Source organism: Ascaphus truei, chromosome 1, assembly GCF_040206685.1.
Source record: "Ascaphus truei isolate aAscTru1 chromosome 1, aAscTru1.hap1, whole genome shotgun sequence".
Classification (NCBI taxonomy): domain Eukaryota; kingdom Metazoa; phylum Chordata; class Amphibia; order Anura; family Ascaphidae; genus Ascaphus; species Ascaphus truei.
The window spans coordinates 120,436,875-120,462,856 of NC_134483.1; the positions used below are offsets into that span (position 1 = coordinate 120,436,875).

General features: G+C 39.1%; 1 protein-coding gene across 3 annotated transcripts in view; it reads left to right on the top strand.

Annotated features, from left to right (window-relative positions):
* LOC142491530 (coiled-coil domain-containing protein 17-like) overlaps window positions 1–15,472 on the top strand; it is a 75,333-nt gene extending 59,861 nt beyond the window's left edge. For 2 of the 3 annotated variants that reach the window (XM_075594237.1, XM_075594254.1), the window contains exons 9-14: window positions 6,820–7,025; window positions 7,138–7,223; window positions 7,632–7,844; window positions 9,109–9,331; window positions 13,516–13,626; window positions 15,224–15,472. In XM_075594237.1, coding sequence (XP_075450352.1) covers window positions 6,820–7,025; window positions 7,138–7,223; window positions 7,632–7,844; window positions 9,109–9,331; window positions 13,516–13,626; window positions 15,224–15,364 — 980 coding nt within the window. In that variant the 3' untranslated portion in view covers window positions 15,365–15,472. The remainder of the gene's footprint in view (window positions 1–6,819; window positions 7,026–7,137; window positions 7,224–7,631; window positions 7,845–9,108; window positions 9,332–13,515; window positions 13,627–15,223) is intronic. The other variant, XM_075594247.1, reaches the window with a different exon arrangement.
* The last annotated feature ends 10,510 nt before the right edge of the window (window positions 15,473–25,982 follow it).

The following is a 25,982-nucleotide window of genomic DNA, read 5'->3' on the forward strand; positions in this document are numbered from 1 at the left end:
GTTGAGCCACCATCTTGTTTGAATGTTTTGCTTCTTCCCAATCATAAGTTGCTTCTTCATCCTTTTTAGCTTTTCTTATCTTCGATAGTCATCTTCACCATATTACAGTTACATTTTCTTACATCTTCAGTTCTACAATTGTGGATCATCTAGTACAGCTCTGCATATTCAATTCAGTATTAAATTGTTTCATTTTTAACAATTCAATTTTTTTCTCCCCTTTTAACTATAATTTTCTTCATACGTTTTTCAGAATTGTTGATCTTGAGATTACTATTTCCTTTGTCAGAAGTCTTCTACTTCATTGTCTGTGCGACTCTATGTTGGGACACAAACTTGGATTACTTGAAGCCTTCAACTCTTTGTCAATTGAATGACAATTCCTTCTGCTTTTTCCGATGAGCTATCAGAATCCAGTATTTCTCCATCAGTTGTTAATGATGAAGCCTACTCCACAGATTTTCTGTACCTCTGTAATATACAGTAATAGGAATTTTCTTTTGAGCTCAATGCGGTCTTCATCTTTTCTTCTTACTTCACTAAGGCCAACAATATTGAATTTAATCTTTTCAAGTTCATTTTCCAGCTCTTGCAGTGCTGCGTCACTTGAAAGAGTTCAGCAGTTGTAGGTAGCCAGATTGAGGTTTGAATAATAGCTTTTGTTTAAGCTCTGGGGATTCTTAGCATCCTCTGCCTTCTTCCTGAACGCTTTCAAGCCCAGGGACAATCCTGCTTCCGGAGAATGCGGCCCATTGCTTTTTGGTGTATTGCATATTTGGAGGTTGAGGCCTTACTTCTCATCCTGGCCTCATTGAATTCTGGCAAGAACCTTCCTCACTTGCCATCAATATTGTTCAAGATTTCATAGTATCGCTGAACCTACCTGCACAAGTGCCACTATACCTCTTCTTGAACACCTTTCAACCACTTGAGGCAGTGAGATAAGGATTAGATTGAGGAGGGATATATATATATATATATATATATATATATATATATATATATATATATATATATATATATATATATATATATATATATATATACCATAATACTGAGTTAAGTTATGGTGAGTAAAAAAAGTGACAAAAACCCTCCACAGGAAAGCAAATATGCAAATACAACTGTATGCTCATCTGCATGTCTTAGGCAGGTCTGCAACCCCGCCTTTCCCCATTATCACCCAGCATACAGCACTTCCACTGCAGCAAGGGATTCTGGGAAATGACATGCAAATGAGCACACAGTGTCACTTTTTGCCTCAAAAATCATTTTTAACATGGTTCCCTATAGGCTTAAGCTTGCTGCATGGTCACAGCTTTGAGCACAGCCAGGGTTAAGGTGCATACCCAGAAAACCACCCACAGACACATTGCCTCTGTCTTCATGCTGCATATCTGGGGAAAATATACCCGATCATAGAGCAATCTACTCTATTCTCTGAATTTGAACATGTTCATATCGGACCAAACATTTTGGACATTTATATATATAAATATATATACATACATATACATACATACATACATACATACATACATACATACATGCATACATGCATACATACATACATACATACACAGACACACACACACAGTGGCGAGAAAACATTTCTGAACCCTAATGATAATTACGAAAATTCCATAATTTTTCAATGATAACCTACAGGAAACAAAATCAGTATTTTCTTAAATATCCAACAGGTTTATATTAACCAATTCCATGTCTTTTGAAATAAAATGATGTATGAATTAGACAAACAATGAGTAATTTAAAGTCAGAGCATGTGAAAAAGTAAGTAAAATGCTGGATTTATCAGCTAAACTGAAGGGGATAATTAGAATCAGGTGTTTAAATAATTAGGTAGATCTTCTAGGGTGAGTTTTGGAGACCCCACTCTATATAAAGATGAGAAACTTTGTGGGTTTGGTCTTCACAATACAGGTTGTGGAAACACGTCATGCCACGATCAAAAGGAATCTCTGAAAAGCAATTATTAACGCTCATCAGACTAGAAAGGGTTGCAAAACCATTTCTAAGGAAGTTTCTGTGCACATAGAAAAGGGAGACAGCAAAGAGGCATGTTTAGAATGGTCTCAGACCTTTGGCCATGACCAAAGTGCCGCCAGCTGTCTGCCACAGTGGCCACCGCTCTGACGGTGCACTTGGCCGCCCGCCATTCCGTTGCCCTTCTTTCACGGGGGTGCGGTGGAGTAGTGGGATGCGATGTGCACCATCATCAGAGCGGTGGTCACGAGACTAGGAATGGCGGGCAGCCGAAGTTCATTTTGTGAGTGGATTATTGTACAGCAGTGACATGCCCGTTGGTGAGTTGTAGGAGCAGTGGACCACCAGCAGCGCTTTGGTCGGAGCCAAAGGTGCCATTCCATGTTTATAAGGTGGAATCAAAAATGTGAGATCTTTTAAAGCATATTGGGTGGTTATGTTTTAGTTAGCAATGATTTTTTTTAAAAAGCACTCTTTTTAGTCATGCTGTAACACAGTATGTCAATTTTGAAATGGGAACATTAATGTGGCTGAGAGCTAATAAAGGTTGTATATGATATGAAGTTTCATAGGGAATTATCTTTCAACTAGTGTACTGTAAGTTTAAACCTAAAATGACTCCAAATGTTTCAAATTCATAGATTGTGCAATAATTGAAGTATTAGTTGTCACAGGAGTAAGTATATAAACAAGGGTGCAGTATGTTTATAGTTACCACTGATAATGTACTGCAAAACAATTCTCAAATCTTCCAATAGTAATTAAAGAGAATAAGAACTTTCTAATCTATACAGATATGGTGGACTCTAAAAAGTACACTTTGATGAACCTATAATAAAATGAACCTACAGTATGTACAGATGGATGGTCTCCGATTTAATAAATAACTTACTTTGAATGGAAATACATATATACACATATATTTTGAATAGACACATTTTTTATGGTCCAATTTAAGACTGTGTTTCCATTATATATGTCCTTTTTTTAACATAGATAAACACATTTTAGCTTCACCAATATAGATGCTCTATATTTGTATGGATTAATTCTATACAGTAATACATTAATGACAAGTCAGGATAATGTAGATAAAAAGTGATGACCCCTTTCTTACATATGTGGATCTATCTATCAAAAGTTACTGAAAACTTAGGAATATTGGAGCACAAAAAAACTGGCTCAGATTTATCAGAGAGAAGAATTTCATTGAAAACTATGGTATTTTTATTTTGATGCTCTCGTTTTATAGTTCCTATAGATTTAGACATTGATTGTGTTTTAAAAATAATTGTTCCTTTATTTTCTAATAGCAGTTTAAAATATACAAATGAATTAACAAATACAGTAAAGAGACAGGTGCCAGTAACCCGTCATAAAGTAAATGATTAAACACATTTCTAAAATTAGTTACCGCAAAAAGAGTCTCTATGAAAAGTCCACATCGAGAAAAGTGAGAAATGACTATAGTTCCGTTTATACCTTAGCTCCAGTTATTCATCAGGAATTATGTGGAAAGATGATCTCCACTTGCATGGTTCCAACCTAGTTATAAACAAACAGGCCTTGGGGGTTCCACTGGTTCCATTGCAAAGGTTCTGAACATCCTATTCACATGGCATTCCTCCTGAGGGTATATTAAACTGCAAGCTGGAAATCCGCTCATAAGGCATAAGGTGCACTGTGCCATAAATCTTCCAATCTGTCATACTGTATACAGGCGGTCCTCGTTTTATGACGCTTCGTTTTACGACGAATGGCTTATCCGACGCTATGCAATGCATCCCTATGGGCGGTTTTACGACCCCTGAACGACTTATCTGATGCTCTTACGATGCTTTGCAAAAGTTGCAACAAGTGGCCAATCAGATGGCTGCAGGTCAGGGAAATCATTCAGAACAGTCAGTGTAAAGTTTTAGTGGTGTATTTTAGGCCCTTAACCATGTCTGATAAAAGCAAAAAGCATAGTGATGTTGCTCAAAAACGTAATAGAAAATCTGTTACTTAAGAGACAAAACTAAACACCATAAAGTGCTCTGAGAAAGGAGAGATGAATACAGAAATTGGACGTGCCTTGGATATACCTCGCGCAACTGTTGTGACAATTATAAAAGATAAGGAAAGAATCTTGAAACAGATTAATGGCTCAGCTCCCATGCAAGATACAACAGTAAGGCAACGTGTAGGGCATAATGCTGAGGTAGAAAAACTCCTCATCATATGGCTGGAAGATCAAGCCCAGCGTCATGTGCCCCATTAGTTTAGCCTTAATTCAGACGAAGGCTTTCAGTCTTTATGAAGGCATTAAGCACTAGCATGGAAAAGGATCCACTAATGAAACGTTCACTGCAAGTAGGGTCTGGTTTATGCGGTTTAAAGAGAGGGCAAACCTGCATAACATTAAAGTGACCGGTGAAGCTGCTAGTGCTGATGAGGAGGGAGCTAAAACCTTCCCTGTTACATTAGCCAAAATTATAGAGGATGGTGGCTATTGCGCTCGTCAAGTATTCAATGCAGATGAGACTGGGCTCTACTAGAAGAAAATGCCCAGTAGAAGCTACATTGCAAAGAGGAAAGATCTATGCCCGATTTTAAAGTTGAAAAGGACCGGCTGACTCTTCTGCTTGGATCAAATGCTGCAGGTGATTTCAAGCTAACACCTTTGCTTGTTTACCATGCAGAAAACCCTAGGGCAGGCCTGCACAACTTGTACAGTGAGAAGGGCCGAACTGCTCCAAGGAAAAAAAGCTTTGGGCCGCACGGGTAAAATCATCATCATCATCATCATCATCATCTCTCCTCCAGCACGTCGCATCATCATCCACATATATATCTCCCCCAGCACCCTTCATCATCATCCTCATATCTCCCCCAAAAACCCATCATCAACCTTTGCGAGACTCCCCAGCGATCTCTCATACCCCCATCTCTCCCCCTCACCCATACACAATCTCCCCCCTGCACCTCACATCACTCCCCCCTGCAACTCACATCACTCTCCCCTCCCTGCACCTCACATCACTCTCCCCCCTGCACCTCACATCACTCTCCCCCCTCTGCACCTCACATCTCTGTCCCCCCCTGCACCTCACATCACTCTCCCCACCCTGCACCTCACATCACTGTACCCCCCTGCACCTCACATCACTCTCCCCCCCTGTACCTCACATCACTCTCCCCCCCTGCACCTCACATCACTCTCCCCCCCCTGCAACTCACATCACTCTCCCTCCCCTGCACCTCACATCACTCTCCCCCCTGCACCGGGTGCCGTATGTTGTGCAGTCCTGCCCTAGGGCATTCAAGGGTTTTGCAAAGAGCACACTTCCAGTGATTTGGAAGTCCAACCATAAGGCTTGGGTAACAGGGAGCCTTTTTGAGGACTGGTTCCAGCATCATTTTATTCCAGCTGTGCAATTATATTGCACAAGGTATTTTCTATCGCTTGCGTGATTTATCAGTAGAATAGTTGCGTAAATGTTTAATGTTCATTCGTGATTTCAGGCCTGTTTGAACTGCTTCTAAAGGTGATCTTCTTTTTCACTCCCACCCTACACAACGGATCGCTCGACTAACCGATGCAATTTTGCTTGCTCCAAAGTAGGTTTTGCGGGTCCAATCTCATGACTTCAACATATGCGGTACATATGTATATCCATTTCACCGGAAGTGCTAAACGAAATAAATCAGCAAGAAAAAGAAAACAATTCTATACAATAAATAAAATACAAAGAAAGCATAATACATAGTCTCTTCATTGAGGCCCATGGGAGCTAAAATATAAAATGTAAAAATCCATTGAGTTTGGAGATGTGTGCTATCCAAATTGCACTTACAAATCCCCAAATTAATCATTTCAATTCCTGCTATTTTCAAGGCTGCACATGAACTGTTATGAACAGCCCTGAACTGCCACACAACTGCACTTTTTTCTGACTGATTGTATATGTTATTTGCATGTTTCAGCATCCCTTTTCTCAATTCATATATTCTTTTGCCAACATACACTCTAAGACATGTGCAACTTAAGATATATACCACACAAATTCTACAATTCATAAAAGATTGTATAGGATAATGTTTGGTCTCCTCATTAGTAAATTCCTTGATCTCATTTGTGTATTTACATGCTACACATCTTCCACACTTGTACATTCCCTTTAAATTAGTAATTAACCCATTTCCTTTACATTTCAACCCTTTGAAATTACTATTTACCAAAAGGTCCCTTTATAGATAAAGCTCTTCTCCCAGTCATAAGAGGGTAATCTCCTAAAACATCATCATTGTGTCCCAATATGTGGTCAATATAGCTTTAAGTTGTGACCAATATGTGTGCTGTATAAATGTCATCTTTTTTACTAAAAACTTTCCTTTGTTCCCACCAATTTAAGTAAAGATTTGCATAGGTGGGAGCACATGTGGCTTCCTTGTACCTGAAGATAACATTTGTTACCAAATGCAAAATAAATATGAGCAGAACAAAATGCTATATTGATATTCTCTTGTGATAAGGGGAAAAAATCCGCCGCCACCCTTTTCCTCTGAGTGTCTCTGGCACCAAAATCTGTGTCTGAAAACTTCAATGCCCAACACTGCTTACATTGTCCATGCTATACAGGAACAAAAAATATTATTATTATTACTTGTAATGTCTGAAATGTTTGTGCATAACAATCACTATGAAGAATTCTCCTATTAGTCTATTAAAATGGTACAGTATTATAACATGCTATGCTATTTGCTAAATAGTCCATTTAAAATGTTGGGGTTTTTTTTTTTTTTTTTAGCTTTTATGTGTTTATCTTTCAGAAAGGGAAAAAGATCTAGAGCTGCCAGTATTCATCAAAGAGCACACAAAGCAAAAAATAAAGACCCTCAATGCGGAACTGGACATTTTAAAGCAAGAGTTAGACATCCAGAAGCTAAAACGGCGCATGAAAACCTCTGGAACTGTCAGAGCCGTTCCTCAGCAAGCCATGCCTACATTCCCGCCTGTGGTAACCACAGGCTATACTGTACATGTTTTTGTTCATTTTATGTCAATCATTTTTTTAACGTAACAATTGTAAATAAATATTGCTCAACATACGGAATATGGCAAATTAAATGGTGATTCCAATGTTACAGGAAGAAAACAGGCTTGAGACCCCAAATCTTGCAAAGCGCCTACTGAACTGTAATCATGGGCTGGAACCTGCTCCATATGATCCTATGTAAGTGCTCCTACATAAACTGTTGATGCTGTTTCATAATTCACTTTCCATATAGTGTAAAGCTGCAATCCCCCATTTTTGGATTATTTTTTACAGAATCTGGGGAGCCTGTGGGACCTAAACCACACATGCCCCAGCTCTGTGGATGCTCCTGTTCCCGAGATAGTTACCTTTTTATGTGCCGGTAAAATGAAAGTAAAAGTAAAGATCATCACTGGGGGTTGTGCATTACGGCTTCCTATTTGCCCGTGGGAGTAAGGCTTAAACTCGCCAACAGGGACCAGTACATAAAGTTAATGTTTCAAGAACCGATTCTGTAACAAAACTAGAAGAAATATTTTGGTTCTGGGGGATTGTTGCTTTTAATTACAACTGTTTAAATTGATGTCGCTTTCTTTTGATTTTCAGTGCTGGTTTTGTGGTGTTTTATGACTTTCTTGTTGGGCTTGACCCATCCTACCGAGTTTGCCGCTTAGTTGTGAATCTTTGCAGTGGGGGGCAGGAGATGGGAAGCCCTTCACCCCTCCCTCCTGTATATTGCGATGCTGGAAATGTGTTCTCTTTCAATGACAAGAAGAAGCAGAACATGGCTGTTTTAGCTACAAAGCAGGCTGTGCCCAGGTATGTGCTCTCTAGGAATGTTAATTATGTACACTCAATGACTTCCATTGAATTCATTATTCAGTTACTGTAAGGTGAGATTTAGGGAGCGGGTTATAGCTCTTATAATAATAATTGTTTGTTCTTGGATAGCGCTGCTAGTTTTAATAGCGCTTTACAGAGACATTTTGCAGGCACAGGTCCCTGCCCCATGGAGCTTACAATCTATGTTTTGTTTGTGCCTGAGGCACAGGGAGATAAAGTGACTTGCCCAAGGTCACAAGGAGCCGACACTGGGAATTGAACCAGGTTCGCCTGCGTTAAACAGAGTGCCAGTTAGTGTCTTTACTCACTGAGCCGCTCCTTCTCCCTAATAAATAGAATGTTGATATAAGAAGAAGAATTGAAGAAGCGGAAGAACTCTAAAAACAAGATTTAAATGGGTGTTATTGTGGTGATGAAGTGAAATGAAATGTGATACACTTATGCATTTTTTGTTATGCCTGTAATTTTTTAACATATTCCCGAAATGTTTTAATGAATGCTATAAGCCACCCAAAGATAGACATATTAAAATAAAACATTCTAATCAATTTCATTAAAAAAAAACATAATTTGACTGTAATTATAGTCATCCTACCAAGTCTGCAAATATGCAATGACAAACAATGAAAGGTATTTTATTGGTTGAGATTTCACTCCTAAATATTTGTGTATGCCAAATTGTTGATGCAATAAATAGACTTTCATGAAACAGATCAAATTCTTATGTGAGATAATTTTTTTCCCCCATTTAAACAACAACAAACATTGGAAATATGTCAACTACATTGTTGTCATGCTTAGAACATTGAATGGGAAAGAAGAAACATTGGGAAATGATTATAACTTCTTAATGTTCCTATACAAAGAATTCCAATATCTTCCAATAGATTAGGCAATGACTTAATGCAGCCATATAAATATGTTTGATCAATATCTTCCATTAAATTGATCTCAAACATATTTCAAAACCTCAGCAGAGGTGGACATTATTTATGAAATTATAAAGTTACCATTATTATTGTTCCTTTAAAACTACAGTACATTATTATGAATTTACTACTTTAAATAATAATATATTTTAAACAGTATTTATCTGAGCACACACCTTAACAAAATAAAGAAGGGTTAGTTATATTATATTTAGTAATATTATATATTTGCTCTTGAAAATAGTATACTGGTACAACTTTAGTATTCATTTTACTAGTTGATATATTTATTATTTTTCAATTTATTTTAGGGTGCGACCATCTCCAAATATATCCTTAATAATAGAGCTGCAAGCATCGGGAGGATATGATCCTTACGGACAGGAAGTGAGTCGCTTAATCCCTCGAGGCTGGGTAAAACTTGACATTTTTGACTACCAAAACAGAGTCATTAGTGGACAGTGGAAGGTTCCAATCCGGATTCTTCCAGTCAAACCCTCATTGACTACAGGAGCATTGAATGGAGTACCTCAGGTACCGTTTTGTTTACAATTCTGCATTTAACTGAGGCAAGATCTATAATCTAGAACTCTCTCGCTCGCTCTAATCAAAATTACTTCCTAAAGAGAAGTGTAACTAAACAGTAAATCCCTTTTCTGTTTTTTAATAGAAGATGAAGTAGTGATAACTTTCTTTTATAGTACTAGCATTTAGGGAAAACAGATTTACAATGGCTGCACTCAGTGTGTACAGGGCACGTGTTACCAGATATGATGTTGGTGCTGTGGAAATTGCATTGGTTTGTTAGAATAAAACGAAAAAAGTAAATTCATCACTTGTTTTGGTGTAACCCTGCTGAATTTCATTTTAAACTAGGACAGGTTTGAAGAAGGATTTTCAGGGCTTTACAACTGAGATGTTCTGCACATTTGCCTTTCACAGACCATTTCAGGGTTAACAATTGTGTGGAGGAGCACAATAGTGTACATTCTTATCTCTGTTTATCAATATACACATAAATAAATACCACAATCCATAGACCAGAAAAGCTGCATGTAACACCTCCAAATAAGACAAAGAAGCACTGACTGAAACAGGCAATATAAATAAAAAAAGGAAATCAAACTGGATTTAAAAAAAAAAAAATGATTTTTTGATCAGATATATCTAATAGTATGCCAAAGGTGCCAGCAGCGAGAACCACAAACATTGAGATAGCTGGGGAAACAATCCGCGTGCCAGGTGCTACTCTGGAGGTGATGTTATCGTCTGACTGAGCAGCTTCCTCTGCACTACACGGATACAGTGAGCATGATATGTGGTGGAGTTAATGCTGTCAGTTTACTAACACTGTCTGGATGCAGAACTTCACTAAAGCCATTGTTCTGCTTTTATGCTATTTGAACGTGCAAGTGAACGAATACATCATAAGTGTCTTATATATGTTCTGTGATGTATAAAACTACGTTCACCTTGTGCTCCTCTACTACTGCACTTTATCACTATTTAAAGATCTAGATGTTCTTTTTTAACTATTTACCATTTGTGCATTTTGTGTGTGTGTGTGTGTGTGTGTGTGTGTGTCTTCTTTGTTGCAGTACTTTGCAATGTTTTAGCACCCCAGCACTAAATAGAGTAACATTTAATATCTATTGACACACGCATACTCATGGACAAAAACAAAATAATTGCTTATCTGGGACTGAATAACCGTATACTGCACTTCTTAAGGTTTATGCATGAGGACTTTTATCATCTCCTATAAATGTATATAACTAATAAATGACATTACTAATAAATTTTTGGGCAATTCATTGAGTATGCCTTTATATGGCTTTATATCGCTTTATATAGCTGTATCTGGGTTGCCTTTTCCAGTTATCTCAATCTCACAAATCAACCGTCAGTACTGATGTACGAATAGTAATAGATAGAGACATGGGCTGCAGATCAGAACTGCATGAAATACATTTGAAGTGGCTCTAGGTACCACTACCAAACTCAGTAAGAACCACATTTTGGGCACCCCTGACATGAGTGATTTTCCTCATACTGATTTACTATTTTTTTTTTTTAAGTTCTAGATCAGAATTAGGAAGTGAGTAGGCTACTCTCATGACTAGAAGTATGTTCTGGCTCTAGGAGGGTCTTTTCCTGAGTCATAATTGTTTCCAAGTCTTTAACAATTATTCACATTTGAGCCTTATTACAGATGTCATATGATTTTATGTTTATATTTAGAGTTAGAATTGTTGGTACGTTTATGGTACATCCTTTAAAATTGGTAGATTGTTCAATCATTTTGAAGAAGATTTAACAAGCTTTGGCCAAATTTGTTTTGCGACCCCTAAGTACAGTTTGGTATATTTTTTAATGAATGCAATGTATGCTTATCGTTATAGTTATTTTTTCTTAAACAAATCAATTCAGTCGTTTTATCTATACAGTGGTATGTGTTGTTAATTAAAATATAACATGTGGGGCAGGCAGATATTGATATGAACTCCAAAAGTTTTTCAAATTGCGCTCCACACAGGTGTATAGTCAGAAATGGATTTTCCTGCTTCATGTTTTATGCTGGGATTCACTAAACACTCATGTAATGCCATGTTTAGTTCCATTTACTTCAATACCCAACTTTGGTACTTAGTGTGTTTGCCAAATATGGGAGTTTGTTTTTCCAAATTAAATACATTTAATGCAGATTTATTAGGCAGATCTCACAATGATTTTACAGAGCACCAACACGATAAAATAATAATAATAATTATTTGTTCTTGTATAGCGCTGCTAGTTTTATGTAGCGCTTTATAGAGACATTTTGCAGGCACAGGTCCCTGCCCCATTGAGTTTACAATCTATGTTTTTGGTGCCTGAGGCACAGGGAGATAAAGTGACTTGCCCAAGGTCACAAGGAGCCGACCCCGGGAATTGAACCAGGCTCCCCTGCTTCAAACTCAGTGCCAGTCACAAAAAATTAAACATATGGTTATGAAACAGCTATTCTTCTTTATTTACATATAATTTGGCAGATTATTCATTGCTATCATGATACAGTTATGGAAAAATGTGTCCACTCCCAATTAAGCGAGTTCTACACCAAGACAAATTTCCCTAGCCAATTCCAGTCTGGGTTTCGTCCCAAACACTCCACCGTAACTACCCTGCTAAAAGTTTGCAATGAAATCCAGTGTGGAATGGAACGGGGACAACTCACTGGTGCAGTATTCCTAGATTTTGCAAAGGCTTTTGACACAGTTGATCATGCTATCCTGCTTAACAAACTCCAGAGCTCTGGAATAGGGAAACATGCTTTAAACTGGTTTCAGTCCTACCTATCAGGAAGATCCCAACATGTGTCCATCTCAGGCTCTAACTCCAACCCCCTGGATATCACCTGTGGTGTCCCGCAAGGCTCTGTTCTGGGGCCCCTACTCTTCTCAGTGTTCATTAATGATCTTCCCACAGCTTGTAAGGAAGCCTCAATACACATGTATGCAGATGACACAATCCTGTATGCACACAGCCATAGCCTCTCTGACCTTCAACACATACTTCAGTCTGACTTTTTGAGACTCGAAAACTGGATTTCCCAAAACAAACTGTTTTTAAACACTGACAAGACTGTAACAATGGTATTTGGGACCAAGACTAAATTTGTAAAGCTTCCAGTGACTGAGCTCCTGATTAGAACCAACGCTAAAACCACCCTAACACCTGTCACTAGTTTTAAATACCTGGGCTTATGGTTTGACTCCCACTTAACATTCGGGATGCACATTGATACCCTGACAACCAAGACCTATGCCAAACTAGGGGTACTTTACAGGAACAAATCCTCCCTAAGTCTCCTGGTCAGAAAGCGTATTGCACAGCAGATGCTAATGCCAATTATTGACTATGGAGACATAGTATATGGCTCGGCTCCTCAAACCCACCTTAGCAAACTTGACACCCTCTACAATTCAATTTGTCGTTTTGTTCTCCAATGCAACTACAACACACATCACTGCGAAATGCTCAAAGAACTAGATTGGTCATCACTAGAGTCTAGGCGCAAAGTTCACCTTTCCTGTCTCACCCTCAAATACTTTCTGGGCAAGCTACCCAGCTACCTGAACAAGCTCCTCACCCCTACCACATGCAGTACCTATCACCTGAGATCAGACTCCAAAAGACTATTCATGGTCCCAAGACTCAACAAAGTATCCGGACGTTCCTCCTTCTCCTTCCGTGCACCCCAAAACTGGAACAACCTACCATAGACTCTCATATCCACCACCAGCTTAAGTTCTTTCAAATCTAAGGCTGTCTCACACTTTAATCTGGTCTGTAACTGTTTCATACGCTCATAATATATATTTTCTTTAACTGTGCATGCAATGTCTTGTATATAAATGTATACCTTGTTCATTTATGTAACTGTATTTGTAACCATGTATTATTTGTTTTACTCTGTGCCCAGGACATACTTGAAAACGAGAGGTAACTCTCAATGTATTACTTCCTGGTAAAATATTTTATAAATAAATAAATAATACAGTATTGGGAATATTTGTTTTCTTCTACATGTACATATGTGCATCCCTCTATTTGTTTTCCGTTGATTAAAATGTGTAAACTGATTTTAAAATGAGCTCTGTTAGAGATTATCCAGATTGGTTTCTTTTACTACACCAAATAATGAATGTACCATTAATTTATTTCTGTTTTTTTAGTTGGAATATGCAGAATTGTATGTCCGCCTTGTAAACGCAAGAGATGCAGATACACACAGCCTTTTTCCCATTGACCCCAACAATTCTGTGTTCTACAAATACCCTCCTTTGGTATGTTTACAGAGTATCACAGTTTGAACATTACACACAACTGATTTACACACAGTTCTTGGGTAACAGTTCACAAAATGAACTTGCAGAAAGTTAGAGAATGAGAGAGGTTTTTAATTTATCCTTACTGGAATCAACTATGCAAGGGAATATGTTGATGTATTTGCTCGAGCTTTTCTCTTGTCATCCCTTGAATCAGTATATACAGGCATGTAAAAGTTGTTTACAATACAGTAAATTGTATGAATGGGAGCAAATATTCAGCATGCTCTATTGTATTAACCAAAACTGCACATCCTCCAATCCTTAGCACAGGGAGAGACCAAGGATGGCAGGCTGTATGGGGGTTGTTAAATGCATTGTTGTAGTGTAAATGTTTGTTAGCCAGCAATCAATAAAAGGTGAAGTTTACAGGGGCAATCATTCCTAAGACCAACATGTACTAATAACAGTTGCATATTTAAGGGGTTACATTTGGATGATTGATGTTTATTTACCAAAACCTGACACCTAGATGTTGGGGGGGAGGAGGGGGATTAAATTACCCCCAGCTACTCATTTATGTGATGTCACAGTGTTTCAACAAGAATTTGCACAGTCAAGGCTTCCCTCTCCCACAGATAAAATTAATTTTGTACGTAGCACTCTTAGTTACACTAAATTTACTTTCGCCTCCAAGCATGTATGTTTTAATCACATTATATATATATATATATATATATATATATATATATATATATATATATATATATATATATATTATATATATATATATATATATATATATATATATAGCTAATAGTTATTTTCTTAGGTTCAAGTTAGATTAGTTTTTGTTGTTTCCCCCCCGCCCCTTTCCCCCCCCCCCCCCCCTTCCTCCATAAATGGGAAGCAGGTCCTCTGGAATTTTACATTTCTTTGCATTTAATTCATATTGTGTCAGAAAATATTTTTACGTAAAAATACAAGTCTTCAGAGCTGAACAGCGTTAATTGAAGCCCCGGGACCTCCTGGTTACCGGGGAATGTGCCGCGTTTAGCATCCCCTCCTGGGAAAACAAAATGGCGTTTAAGTCACAGGCCAATAGGAAGCCGCAATTTCATCTGTCGCGGCTTCCTATTGACCCTTGACGCTGGTGATTTAAATATCAGGAAGTAACCGCCAACCCCTTCTTTGGTAAGTATCTTGGGGACCAGGGATTCCCAGGAGCACAAATTACTACCGTTCAGCTCCAGAGATTCTTCTACAAGTAAAAAAAAATGTCTGGCGCAATTTGAGTTAACTTCAAAGAAATGTTAATCTTTCTCCTATTTTGATTCTGTCTTGGCCAAAAAAAAGGGGAACCAAAGAATTTTTAGTATGTCATGTAATATGAATGCAACAGAAGTGAAAACTATTGCTCTACATTTTCTGAGGAATAAGACTTTGCACACATTTTTATTTCCATTTGGGTGTATTGAATTTCCACCAGATTATTGTCAAACTACAGATGTTAGTGCTGGTAAAAAAATATGAGTAATAAAAGCTATTGAACATTTATGAATATACACCTTAGTATTAGAAAAAAGATATATTATATATATTTATTTCTTTTTAGACTTCAGCGTATTTATTTCCAGAAGACGCTCACCATCCATCGTCCTATTACTCCTCATCATACCTTTTCCCAACGATGCAGCCCACATATGGAGATAATGTGGATTCTCCGCCCTCAAGGGATAGAATAATGACACATTGACGTTTGTTAATAAACAATGGCGTGGATACAAAAAAAACAACTGTTCATTTCTGGCTTTGAAATGTATGAATTTGTTTGTGCAATAAAAGTATTACCAAATTGTAGTAGTGTTAATTATTATGATATTAAAAATATTCAGCGCACTTGAAAAAATTAACCTTTACAGTCCCGAGGTCCACTCCTGGATGGAGCACATGATGTGGCTGGTCCTGAAACGGCAGTGGACGGGGCTTGAGAAAGGTCCCAGTGGGGACCGAAACGTTAGTCAATAAATTTCACTTTTTTGCATATAGGAGTGACTGTCCCTTTATTCATATATATATATATATATATATATATATATATATATATATATATATATATATAGTCATGGTATGGAGATTTGCACTCACGTTTTGGTTGGAAGGCAGATGCTTGTCCCATATGCAACATATAGACGTGTGGTAACCAGGGGAATCCTGATGACCAAAGAAGACAGCACACCGCAAAGATGATACAAAAAAGGGCAGCCCTGAGGAAGGTCCCTCTACGAGGACCGAAACGTTGGCGGCCCTGTGTTTCATAATACACTTTTTTGTATCATCTTTGCGGTGTGCTGTCTTCTTTGGTCATCAGGATTCCCCTGGTTACCACAACGTCTATCTATCTATATATATATATATATATATATATATATATATATATATATATATGATACGAACCAATCCAAAGACCAGTAAAGAGACAGCACACCGCACGGGGTTAATCCAAAAATCTATATTCACAACATGAAATACACGTAAGCTTTGGATTGGTTTGGATTGGTTCGTATCATACTTATTTTCTATGGGACTAGCATCTGCTATTATAACCTTTTCTACTGCAGTGTGCTGACTGACCTTCATGTGTATATATATATATATATATATATATATATATATATATATATATATATATATATATACCCCTACAGCAGTAGTTTTACTATATTGTTTCTATATAGAGTAGTCTTAATTTAAAGCAGCATTTCATTCAAAATCCAAAGATTTTTAAAAATAAATCAGCTGTGTAGTATTAGGTACTACTTAGCGCATTTTGTTTCACTCTATTGTTTTTTTATGTATTAAGCTGCCTCGGGTTGCTATACAGCAGCAACCACTGAGAAAGCTACAAAGCTTCCTCTTTTGAAACAGGCGGCCATATTGCATGCCCCGGGAAGCAGGATCTTTGCTGATCGATCACGGGAGAACAGATTGAGAAGAAATGCTGCCTTAAAGGAGCAGTTCCCGCTTTTTACATTTTTAAGCAGGATTAAAGAAGGGCTTTGCCATAGCTGAGCCCCCCATTTATTTGAGTTGTGAGGATATCCTGCTTCCAGAGATATTTACTTCCAAAGGGGGTGCAGTATCTCTCTGCAGTTTTTAAAGCTTGCGCATCACGCGGGCCAATTGGGAGCTGCACCTGGTGATGGAATTTCCTATTTGTCCGGGGGAGCTTTGAAAAGTGAACCCAGAGTGGCTACTAGCACCTACGTCCAGAAACAGGGCTCAGTGGAGATTAAATGAATGGGGTTCAGCCCCGGACACCCCCTGCCTCAATCCTATGTAAAGAAAACGCTTGGATTGCTGCTTTGAGAAGCAGCATAAAGTTTCAGAAACAAATGTACGTTATGTATTCTATGAATACATGCCTGACGCATTTAAAACTTTATGGTAGCTTTAATTTAAAAAAAGTGTACAACAAATAAAAATAGAATAAAAAAAAAAAGAAGAAAGTGTAAAACAGCATACTCTATACAAAATAATATGAAGGGATGCAACAAATAAAAACTTAAAGCAGCAGTCCAAGATGCCATTTTAAATTGTTTTTATTTTTTTCCCCATTTAATATGTGCATTAATACAATCCACCCAATAATAAGTAATTAGCTAAGTTGGCGATCGATCAGCAAAGATTCCGCTCGGGGGTTCAATAAATGACTGCCGAGAAGTATTCTGTTTCAGAAGAGGAAGGGCATGTGACTTTGTAAATGGTTGCTATAGAAAGAAAAGGCTTGTTACATTATAATACATAACAAATGTAATTCAAAGTTATTTAAAAAAATCATTCTACAAGTATTTTCTCATAGTACAAAACTGATTATTATTTTTTTAACACATGTAGAGTATTTCTTGGTCTGCAGCTTTGAACCATCAAATCAGATGATTCCATATCAAACCATATAATTATCAAGCACATATTCTGTACTCCATACCAATCTGGTTTAACACGGTGGGGCCTATTCTAGGAGCTTCAATAATTTAATTGCAACATCGAGCGTGTTGGCATGTTCATAGGTCAAGGTATGAAATTGTGAAAAAAACGGTATTCACTACAGCAAATCGTATTTTCTATACAGTTTGTTAAAAAAAATGACATACCGCACTAGTTTGTATTTGCTTTATAAGTGAAATGACCTAAGGCAGGGGGGCACAAACTTTTTTCCCTGCGCCCCCCTGTCGGCAGTTCCCCTCTCTCAGCGACCCCCCACCCCTCCCTGTCACACGCCGCGTTGCCATGGCGACGCGTCTAAGAAGCCGCCAGAGCCAAGGTAAGTCAGGTTTACAGAGGCCCTGCAGCTCCCCCGGCACTTCATTTAAGTCCCTTGGAAAGCGCGCGGGCCTCTGTAAACCCCTCGCCCCCCGCAGTCAGTCTCGCACCCCCCCTGGAGGTTGTGCCCCCCAGTTTGCGCACCGCTGACCTAAGGTACAATTTCAGTTCACCAGTCTGTAAGATCTACACAGAGATAAGCTGCATCTCCCTGCAAAGCTTTTACAGGCGAACGCGCTGTATTTATTTAAAATTGTAGTACATTTGATTGAAGCAGGGGTCTCCGGGGGTGAACTGCATTCATTTCAGGTCCGGGGACACCATGCTTACCAAGGTACAGGCCCCTATATTGCGAGCCAGTATCTCCTGCAAGTTTAAATGTCTTGCGTCATGTGACTGGGAAATTTAAACTTGCAGGAGATACCGGCACCCCATACTGGAGTCTGTAGTTCAGGAAGCAGGGTGTCCCCGGACCTGAAAGTATTGTAGTTGCCCCAGGATGGGTGGTTAGGCATCATGGGAGGGTTGCGGAAGGGGTTAATCCTTTTGTTTCCCTAACTGTTCAGCAAAATTGTTGCATTGGTGGTTGACACCCTAACACAGTAGGGTACACCTCACTGTGACGTACTGGTAATTGAGGCAGTGACTACCTGACTGTTACTGCCTATTGGTCGTGTTTTACTACTGTTAAACTACAAAAGGTAGTGAGAAAAAAAATCAGTCAACATCTGCAGCATCAAGACGTTCTGTAGACATGCCACTTTATGTATGCAGTGTCATAGTCACACACAGCTTCTGATGTGTTAGCAAAAATACAGAAAGTAATAAAGTGGTGGCTAACTGCCAGGGCACTTGAGGTTGGGTTTGTGGCGGGGGATAATGGGTCCAATTTGGTTGCAGCACTTAAACAAGGCAACATGACACACATTACTTGTTTTGCCCATGTACTCAATTTAATAGTCACTCATTTCCTAACTCAGTGTTGGAATGTGCAGAGCATTTTGGTTGTAGCTAGACAAATATGTGCTCACTTTAGCCAATAATACACAGTCCGCAATGCTCTTTCTGAGCTGCAGGAGAAAAACAACCTGCCTTGTCACCAGCTAAAAATGGGAGTTGCCTACTGTGACGATGGGGAGGATTTGGCCCGGGATTAAAGGGGTTACACCCCAATTGGCCACCCTCTACCCTCACCTGGGAAGCAAGGGGTTAACTGGACTGAGGTCCAGTAATGTGTTTTTACCTCGCTTCAATATCCAAATGCTTATTCCCCTGTGTAACTGTATTGTGTTATCCTAGTGTTTGCACACCTACACTAGGGTTGCTGCGGGAGGGAAAGGGTTCATGTTAAAACAGTGATTCTAGCCCTGTGTTTAAATTACCCTCAAAGATGCCTGCCTACTAAATGCAAATGGTCAGCGACCAAATGGTTAGGAAACAGCCCTGATCAAAGGCTCAGGACTCTATCTGTTTGCAGGAAGCTAGAGTGGGTTGTGAGCATTATAACTCACACTTACAAACGCCTCTGATTCAGGAGGTCTGGGGCATTGGGTGTGAAATCTAACACCAGGTGACAAATGTCCACTACCCAGGGGTCCCTGCTTCAAACAGATTTATTGATGGGGGCCAGGGGGCGGTTACCCAAGGAGAAATCAGAATGGGTCACCTTATTAAATATAAGAATATTATGAGATGTCCTCGGCTGAACGTGCTAAAAATTACTTATGTGTATTCGTAGGACCGAGCCCCAACTAATGATTCTAAACACTTGATATCTAACAGATACTAAGAGCCAGATATAAATATCTCTCTTAATTTTAATATTACACGGTAATATGTAGTCTCATTGGGAGCGTCATGCGTGACGGAATGCATTAATATGGCTTGCGTGCCAGTAAGTACTACTGAACTGAAGTTATGAAGTTATTTAGATAGGGAAAAGCAGTTTTTAAACGTCGTGGGGTGGGAGGAGTTTTACTCTGAGGAAAACTGTCAACGTCACTGCTGGTTTATGAGAGGGGCTGGGTTTAGGTTGTGTTCAAAGGGAAATAATTGTATAAGAACCAGGCTCAGCCTAGGGCTATTGTCTTCATGTATGGTCTTCATGATCTTCATGTATTGCTGTGATGTCTTCATCTGCAACTGAATTATGGAAGAAATGGCCCATCCTGTATCCTGATGGCTTTCTTGTCCTAATCTTTAAGTAAGTGTCTATATTTTGCCTGTTATTTGTATATTTTGTGTGTTCACCTTTATCAAGGAATAAATTATATTTTATCATATCTAAGTCTCGTCCCAGTTCAACCCAGATATATATATATTTTTTTGTGTATTATTAATAGCCTGTCACAAAGCTCCCGTCACACCTACATGCAGTAATTCCACTTTATATATGCTCGAGTGCCTCCATGAGCAGCAGAATGTGGTCAATGATTTTGCTATAGAGAATGCAGCCTAGACAGTGGCATATGATGGGAGACCTGTGCAGGCTGCTCAGGCCCCTTGAGGAAGCCACTATTTTGGTGAGCAGTGATGAAACTGGCACAAGTCAGATCATCTCTCTAATATTCCTTCTAAAAAAAAAAACATTAATAGATATGCAGCATAATGGCGACAATGATGAGGAAAATTTTGATAATAATGTGTTGGTAATGACTGCTAAATTGCTTCAATGTGAACAGACAGAAACCAAGGCGCTTACTCTAATAACAGGGAAATACAATTGAACGTAGTGACAATACTACCATATATCCAACTGACTCCTACATGACCAATTGAGTGGTGCACTACTCCGGTGTCAGTTGTAGGCTGCTCGAACAACCGGGAATCTTTCCTGGATACACAAAGAACGGAAATAGTGAAAAGAAATAAGGTGAGCGCACTCTAACTTAAAAATGAAGAACTGCTCAGATTACTGAGCCAATCGCACACTTGTAGGTGGGCAGATATGCCAGAACACCCACAAATAGGGGATATGGGAAATATAAGCCAAGATGGAAAATACTACTCACACGGCCTAGTGTGAGTGATGTACATCAATGCACACCCCTATTTGTGGGTATTGTGGCATATCTGCCCACCTACAAGTGTGCAATTGGCTCAGTAATCTGAGCAGTTCTTCATTTTTAAGTTAGAGTGCGCTCACCTTATTGCTTTTCAATAAATTGCTTCAATGCCTTGGGAATTACCCTGTGTTGTCAGTATGAAACGCATAGAGGAATACCTTCAGGCTACTCTGACCCTAGGTTCAAAGACAGAATTAAAGACTTTTTGCCCCATGGGAAAGAGACTGAGGGTAATTGCAAAGAATATCTAATTGATTGTGTCCGGGCACATTTGAAAAAGAGGAAAAGCAGGGAGAGGAGGTCAATGAATATTCTAAGAGGGCCGTCTCAGTGTGCATACATTCCACACTCAAACCGAAAACAACATGGTGGTCATCATCACCACTTTCTTCCTCTCTTGCCTCAAGTCAAGTGGCTTTTGGTAGTGGTGGTGACAGTAACAACAGCCAAAGTCGTGGCCCTTCCCTATGGTAAATGCTCCATCACTATGGCATGGTTCGCACTAGCGCAATAGCACAGAAGCACCACTGGACCTGGTGGAGGCATATATGGGTGATAGTTCATTCCTGTCTCCTGAATCTGATCCTCTTGAGTAGTGGGCTGCAAAATACAAAACATGGCCTGCTCTTGCAAAGGTGGCAGTTGATTGGCTGAGTTGTCCACCTGCAAGTGTATTGTCAGAGAGAGTGTTTAGTGCAGCTTATGCCATCGGTAACGTTGCTGACTGCAACCAGGATATGGACTTGCAGGGCAGAAGTACGGAGTTATACACTTATCTGGGCCTGGGATGCAGGGATAGCAAATTCCAGTTCCAGGTTTGAGGCAGGTGGCAGGCAAAAGTAGTCAAATCTGGTTCCGGGGTTGAGGCAGGTCACAGGCAAGGATAGTCAGGTCCAGGTCGAGGCAGGCGGCAGGCAAGGATAGTCAGATACAAGCAGGAGTCCAAACACAGGCAAGGCAAAACCAGGATCAAAGGCAGAGCTAGACAGGAACAGGGTACAAGGTATTTTGTACAAGCAAGGACATGGAGCAACTGCCTCCTATTTAAAGCCCAGGAACAACTGCAGGCAATTGAGGGCCAGAGAGAAGCTGACTTCCTACTAGTCAAGTGACAACAAAAACACCTTGGTGACAGAAGTCCTGCAGCCGGGATGACCCTCGGATTGTCCAAAATCCTTCTTGGAATTGTATTTAAGAAAAAGTCCTCCTTGGCACTGGTCCTCAGAATCGATGTGTGAAATAATGATAAGAAAAACAACCAGAAAGAAATAAAACTTCCAATATATCAACTATTGCAATGTATCACCAAACTGTGCAATGAATATCTGTTTCGTGATTTCACACTTATACCCTTAAATTCCATCCAAGGGCATGCATAGGGATAGGTGTTGCGTATATAAACACTGGTGTAAATGAATTCCTTAGTTACATGCAGTGAACCATTACTATTCATAGGATGCCAGACAGCATACTGGAAGATAAAGAAATTATTAATACTTAACTCCAATGGTTATATGGAAATGTTCATTGCATGAGAATAGATGGCACAGATATGAAAAAGAAGAAAGATTTCACATGGTAAAATTAAAAAAATTCTTTATAAAACACCATGCAGTAAAAGGAGACTTGTGGAATCTCACGCATGGATTTTCCGTTAAAAATGTGTGTAGTATATCAGCTATTGATCAATGGTGTCCTTGGCATCTGGGTGGGGAGTACACGCTGGCTCTTGGTGTCCGCATGTAGCGCCGAGCTGGTGCTGGGAGTGCCGTGGTGCGGGTTGCTCCGCCACACGTTCTGACGCGATGCCGTGATGACATGTTGCAATGACATGCCAGCGCCCTCTGAAGCCTCTCTGCAAGCGCCTATGCTTGCTGCTTTCTTTCACAGCCTGATCACCTCTGATAACAGTGCTTCTACTGCAAATCACCCTACACGTTTCACGACTGGCTACTCGCTTCTTCAGGGGTACAATGTTCATAGGGGGGGGGGGCGCCCTTATATATCTTCCTTAATTACATACCAATTGAAATTATGAAACATTGTTGAATAGTACACTTCCATGGTATAATACAGTAGATTACATGCAGTGGAATTTATTAGATCATATAATAATCACTTGTTTTTTCCCAATAGTGCAGAGTACACTTAAGTAGTTAGTATATTGATTGGTGAAAATAATAAAAGGACCTACTGTAATCTCTAATAATTCAATTGTAATGTTTCTGGTATTTTCAATTCAAGTACCTTATGGTACTAAATGGGGAAAAAAACATCAATTGATAATACAGAACACAAGACATTGCTCAGATGTGTGGATGAACTTGGAGATCTCCTGAAAAGGGGGACTGATAATAAAGTAATAACCAACAAAGAACTAGAATTCCTTGATACAAAGAATCTAAGAGTTTTTTTTACTTTATACCTAAGATACATAAAAACATCACCAACCCCCCAGGTAGAGCTATAGTCTCCGGAATCTCATCACTCACGTCAAACCTCTCACAATTGATTACTTTTGACAAAAATATATCCTAAAATTACCTTCCTATTTGCGGGACACCACCCACATTCTAGATATAATTAAAAATATCCAATGGCAACCACATTACATCTGGGGTACGTGTTATGTTACATCACTTTACACAGTTATAGAACACAAATTGGGTTGTGCAGCTATAAAAAGGACATTAGAACAGGATATCGAAATCCCTGAAGACCTGTTGACATTCCTTCAAGAAGCAATCATGTACATCTTGGAACATAAATATTTTTTTTTCGAGGGGACATTTTTCCTCAAGATCTGTGGAACAGCAAAGTTAAATTTAACGTGCGAAAGTGACAGTCAGTCAATACATTTTCTAGATCTGGTAATCTTTACAGAAGGAGATAAAATACATACTGTACTAAAACTTATAAAACGGTAGATGCAAATAATTATCTTTTCGCATCAAGCCATCATGACCCAAGATTGATTAGAAATATTCCCCAGGGTCAATTCGCACGTTTGAAAAGAAACTGCTCTCAAAAAAAGATATTGAAGAACAGGCCACTGAGTTGAAAGCCAAATTCCTTAAAAGGAATTATAAAGAACATGATTTACAAACAGTTCTCAAAAAAGGAGAGGCAGTCAATAGAGATGAATTGGTTCAGTATAGAAGTAAGAAAAAGTAGGATGTGAATCAAAATTCATGAATATCTTTCATAACCAACTACAGCAAATAAGGTGGTTCAGAAGTGCAAATAAATCCAGGTATATATGGAAATAAAATACAAAAATAGTGCAATACAGCCTGGTGAACTGAAATAGGTGAAAAATAAATGTATAGCTCACTCACATGGTCCGTGAGTGGTTCAGGCAGTGAGGTTATTCAGAGTAACCAAATCATATGTGCATTCAAGGACCCTCATTGAGGTATCAGCCAGGGCCGGACGAAGGGGGGAGGGGGTCCCACATATGAAAAATAGAAAAGAACCACCTTAAGACCCACTTGCTTAAAGAAGCATATGAGTAGCACCATGGCTAATACTATACACACGATACATAAAGCTTGGCCCCCTGCAGAAGCACTTACCAGAATTCCCTCCTACTGTCTCTGTACTTTCTTCCTACCTACCAATTAGACTGTAAGCTCCTCGGAGCAGGGACTCCTCTTCCGAAATTTAACTTTTATGTCTGAAGCACTTATTCCCATGACCTGTTATTTATATTATTTGTTATTTATATGATTGTCACATGTATTACTACCGTGAAGCGCTATGTATACTAATGGCGCTATATAAATAAAGACATACATACATACTGTATGCTGCCAAGCTATATGAGGAGAGGAGCGGTGGTGCAGCTGTGAGAGAGAGAGAGACTGCATACTGTATGCTGCCGTGCTGTGTCAGGAGAGGACTGGTAATAGTTTTAAATTTGGTCGTTTTTCATTTCAAATTCTCAGCGCCCTCCTCCCCCCCCCCCCACCTGCATCTCTGAAAGCTGACTTGGCCAGTTGCCAAAAATTCCGGGCCATTACTGAATGAATAATGCCCGGAATTTTAACTAATCAGAGAGCAGGGATTTCAATAATGCCCGGAATTGACCAGCTTTAGCCTATAATAAAGGATAATGCTCCTGCAAGCCCTATCTCAGCTTATTGTTGCAGTCTTTAAAGAGAGATAGTTCATTCATGCTCCCTGATCCCCTGGCTTTGTATAGATCATTGATTGCAGCAGTTGTCTTGCATATTAGGGCTACTTACACATCTGAATTCAGATATTCTATATAGTTTTAGATCAATTCTATTAACACCTTCTTGTGAATCTCACCTCTGTGGAATATTCTCTGCCTCTATACTTGCTTTGATTTCTTGCTCAACAGCAATTTCATCGTTCCGAACTCACTTTGCTTTTGAATTAATGTGATGTGAAGCCCCTTCTCTATTCCATTCATTTGAATGGAGCTGAATCTTTCTCCAGCACATACAGTATACAGGCAGTCCTCCGTTATCCAACCGAATCCGTTCTGGAAAGTAGCGTTGGATAGTGCAAGTGAGTCCCATGTTAATCAGCTATGGTAACCATTGGAAAAGTCATTCTGGCATTGGAAAATGTCCCCATAGGATTGCAATGTGCCGCGTCGGATATGCTGTCCGTCGTAAAGTGAAATGACGGATAATAAGGACCGCCTGTATAGTATTTTGAATAGGGATCTCTCAGCTTTGTTGCTGGACCTACACCGTGAAGTCAAGAACGGTATGGTGGATACAAAATATTTCTAAAAATGTACAAAATATAGTTAATACAACAGTTTGACATAAAAATCTAAAAGTGACACAACCATCGGGGGCTCATTTACGTGTCACTACTCCTGCAGTTTAACAGCTGTATAAAGTGACCATGAAGAAGCAGGTTTGGGGACCTGTGTAAGACATGCAAACCCACTCATAAGTATTCATTATTAACGCCTATATTCAGAGTACAGGCATACCCCGGTTTAAG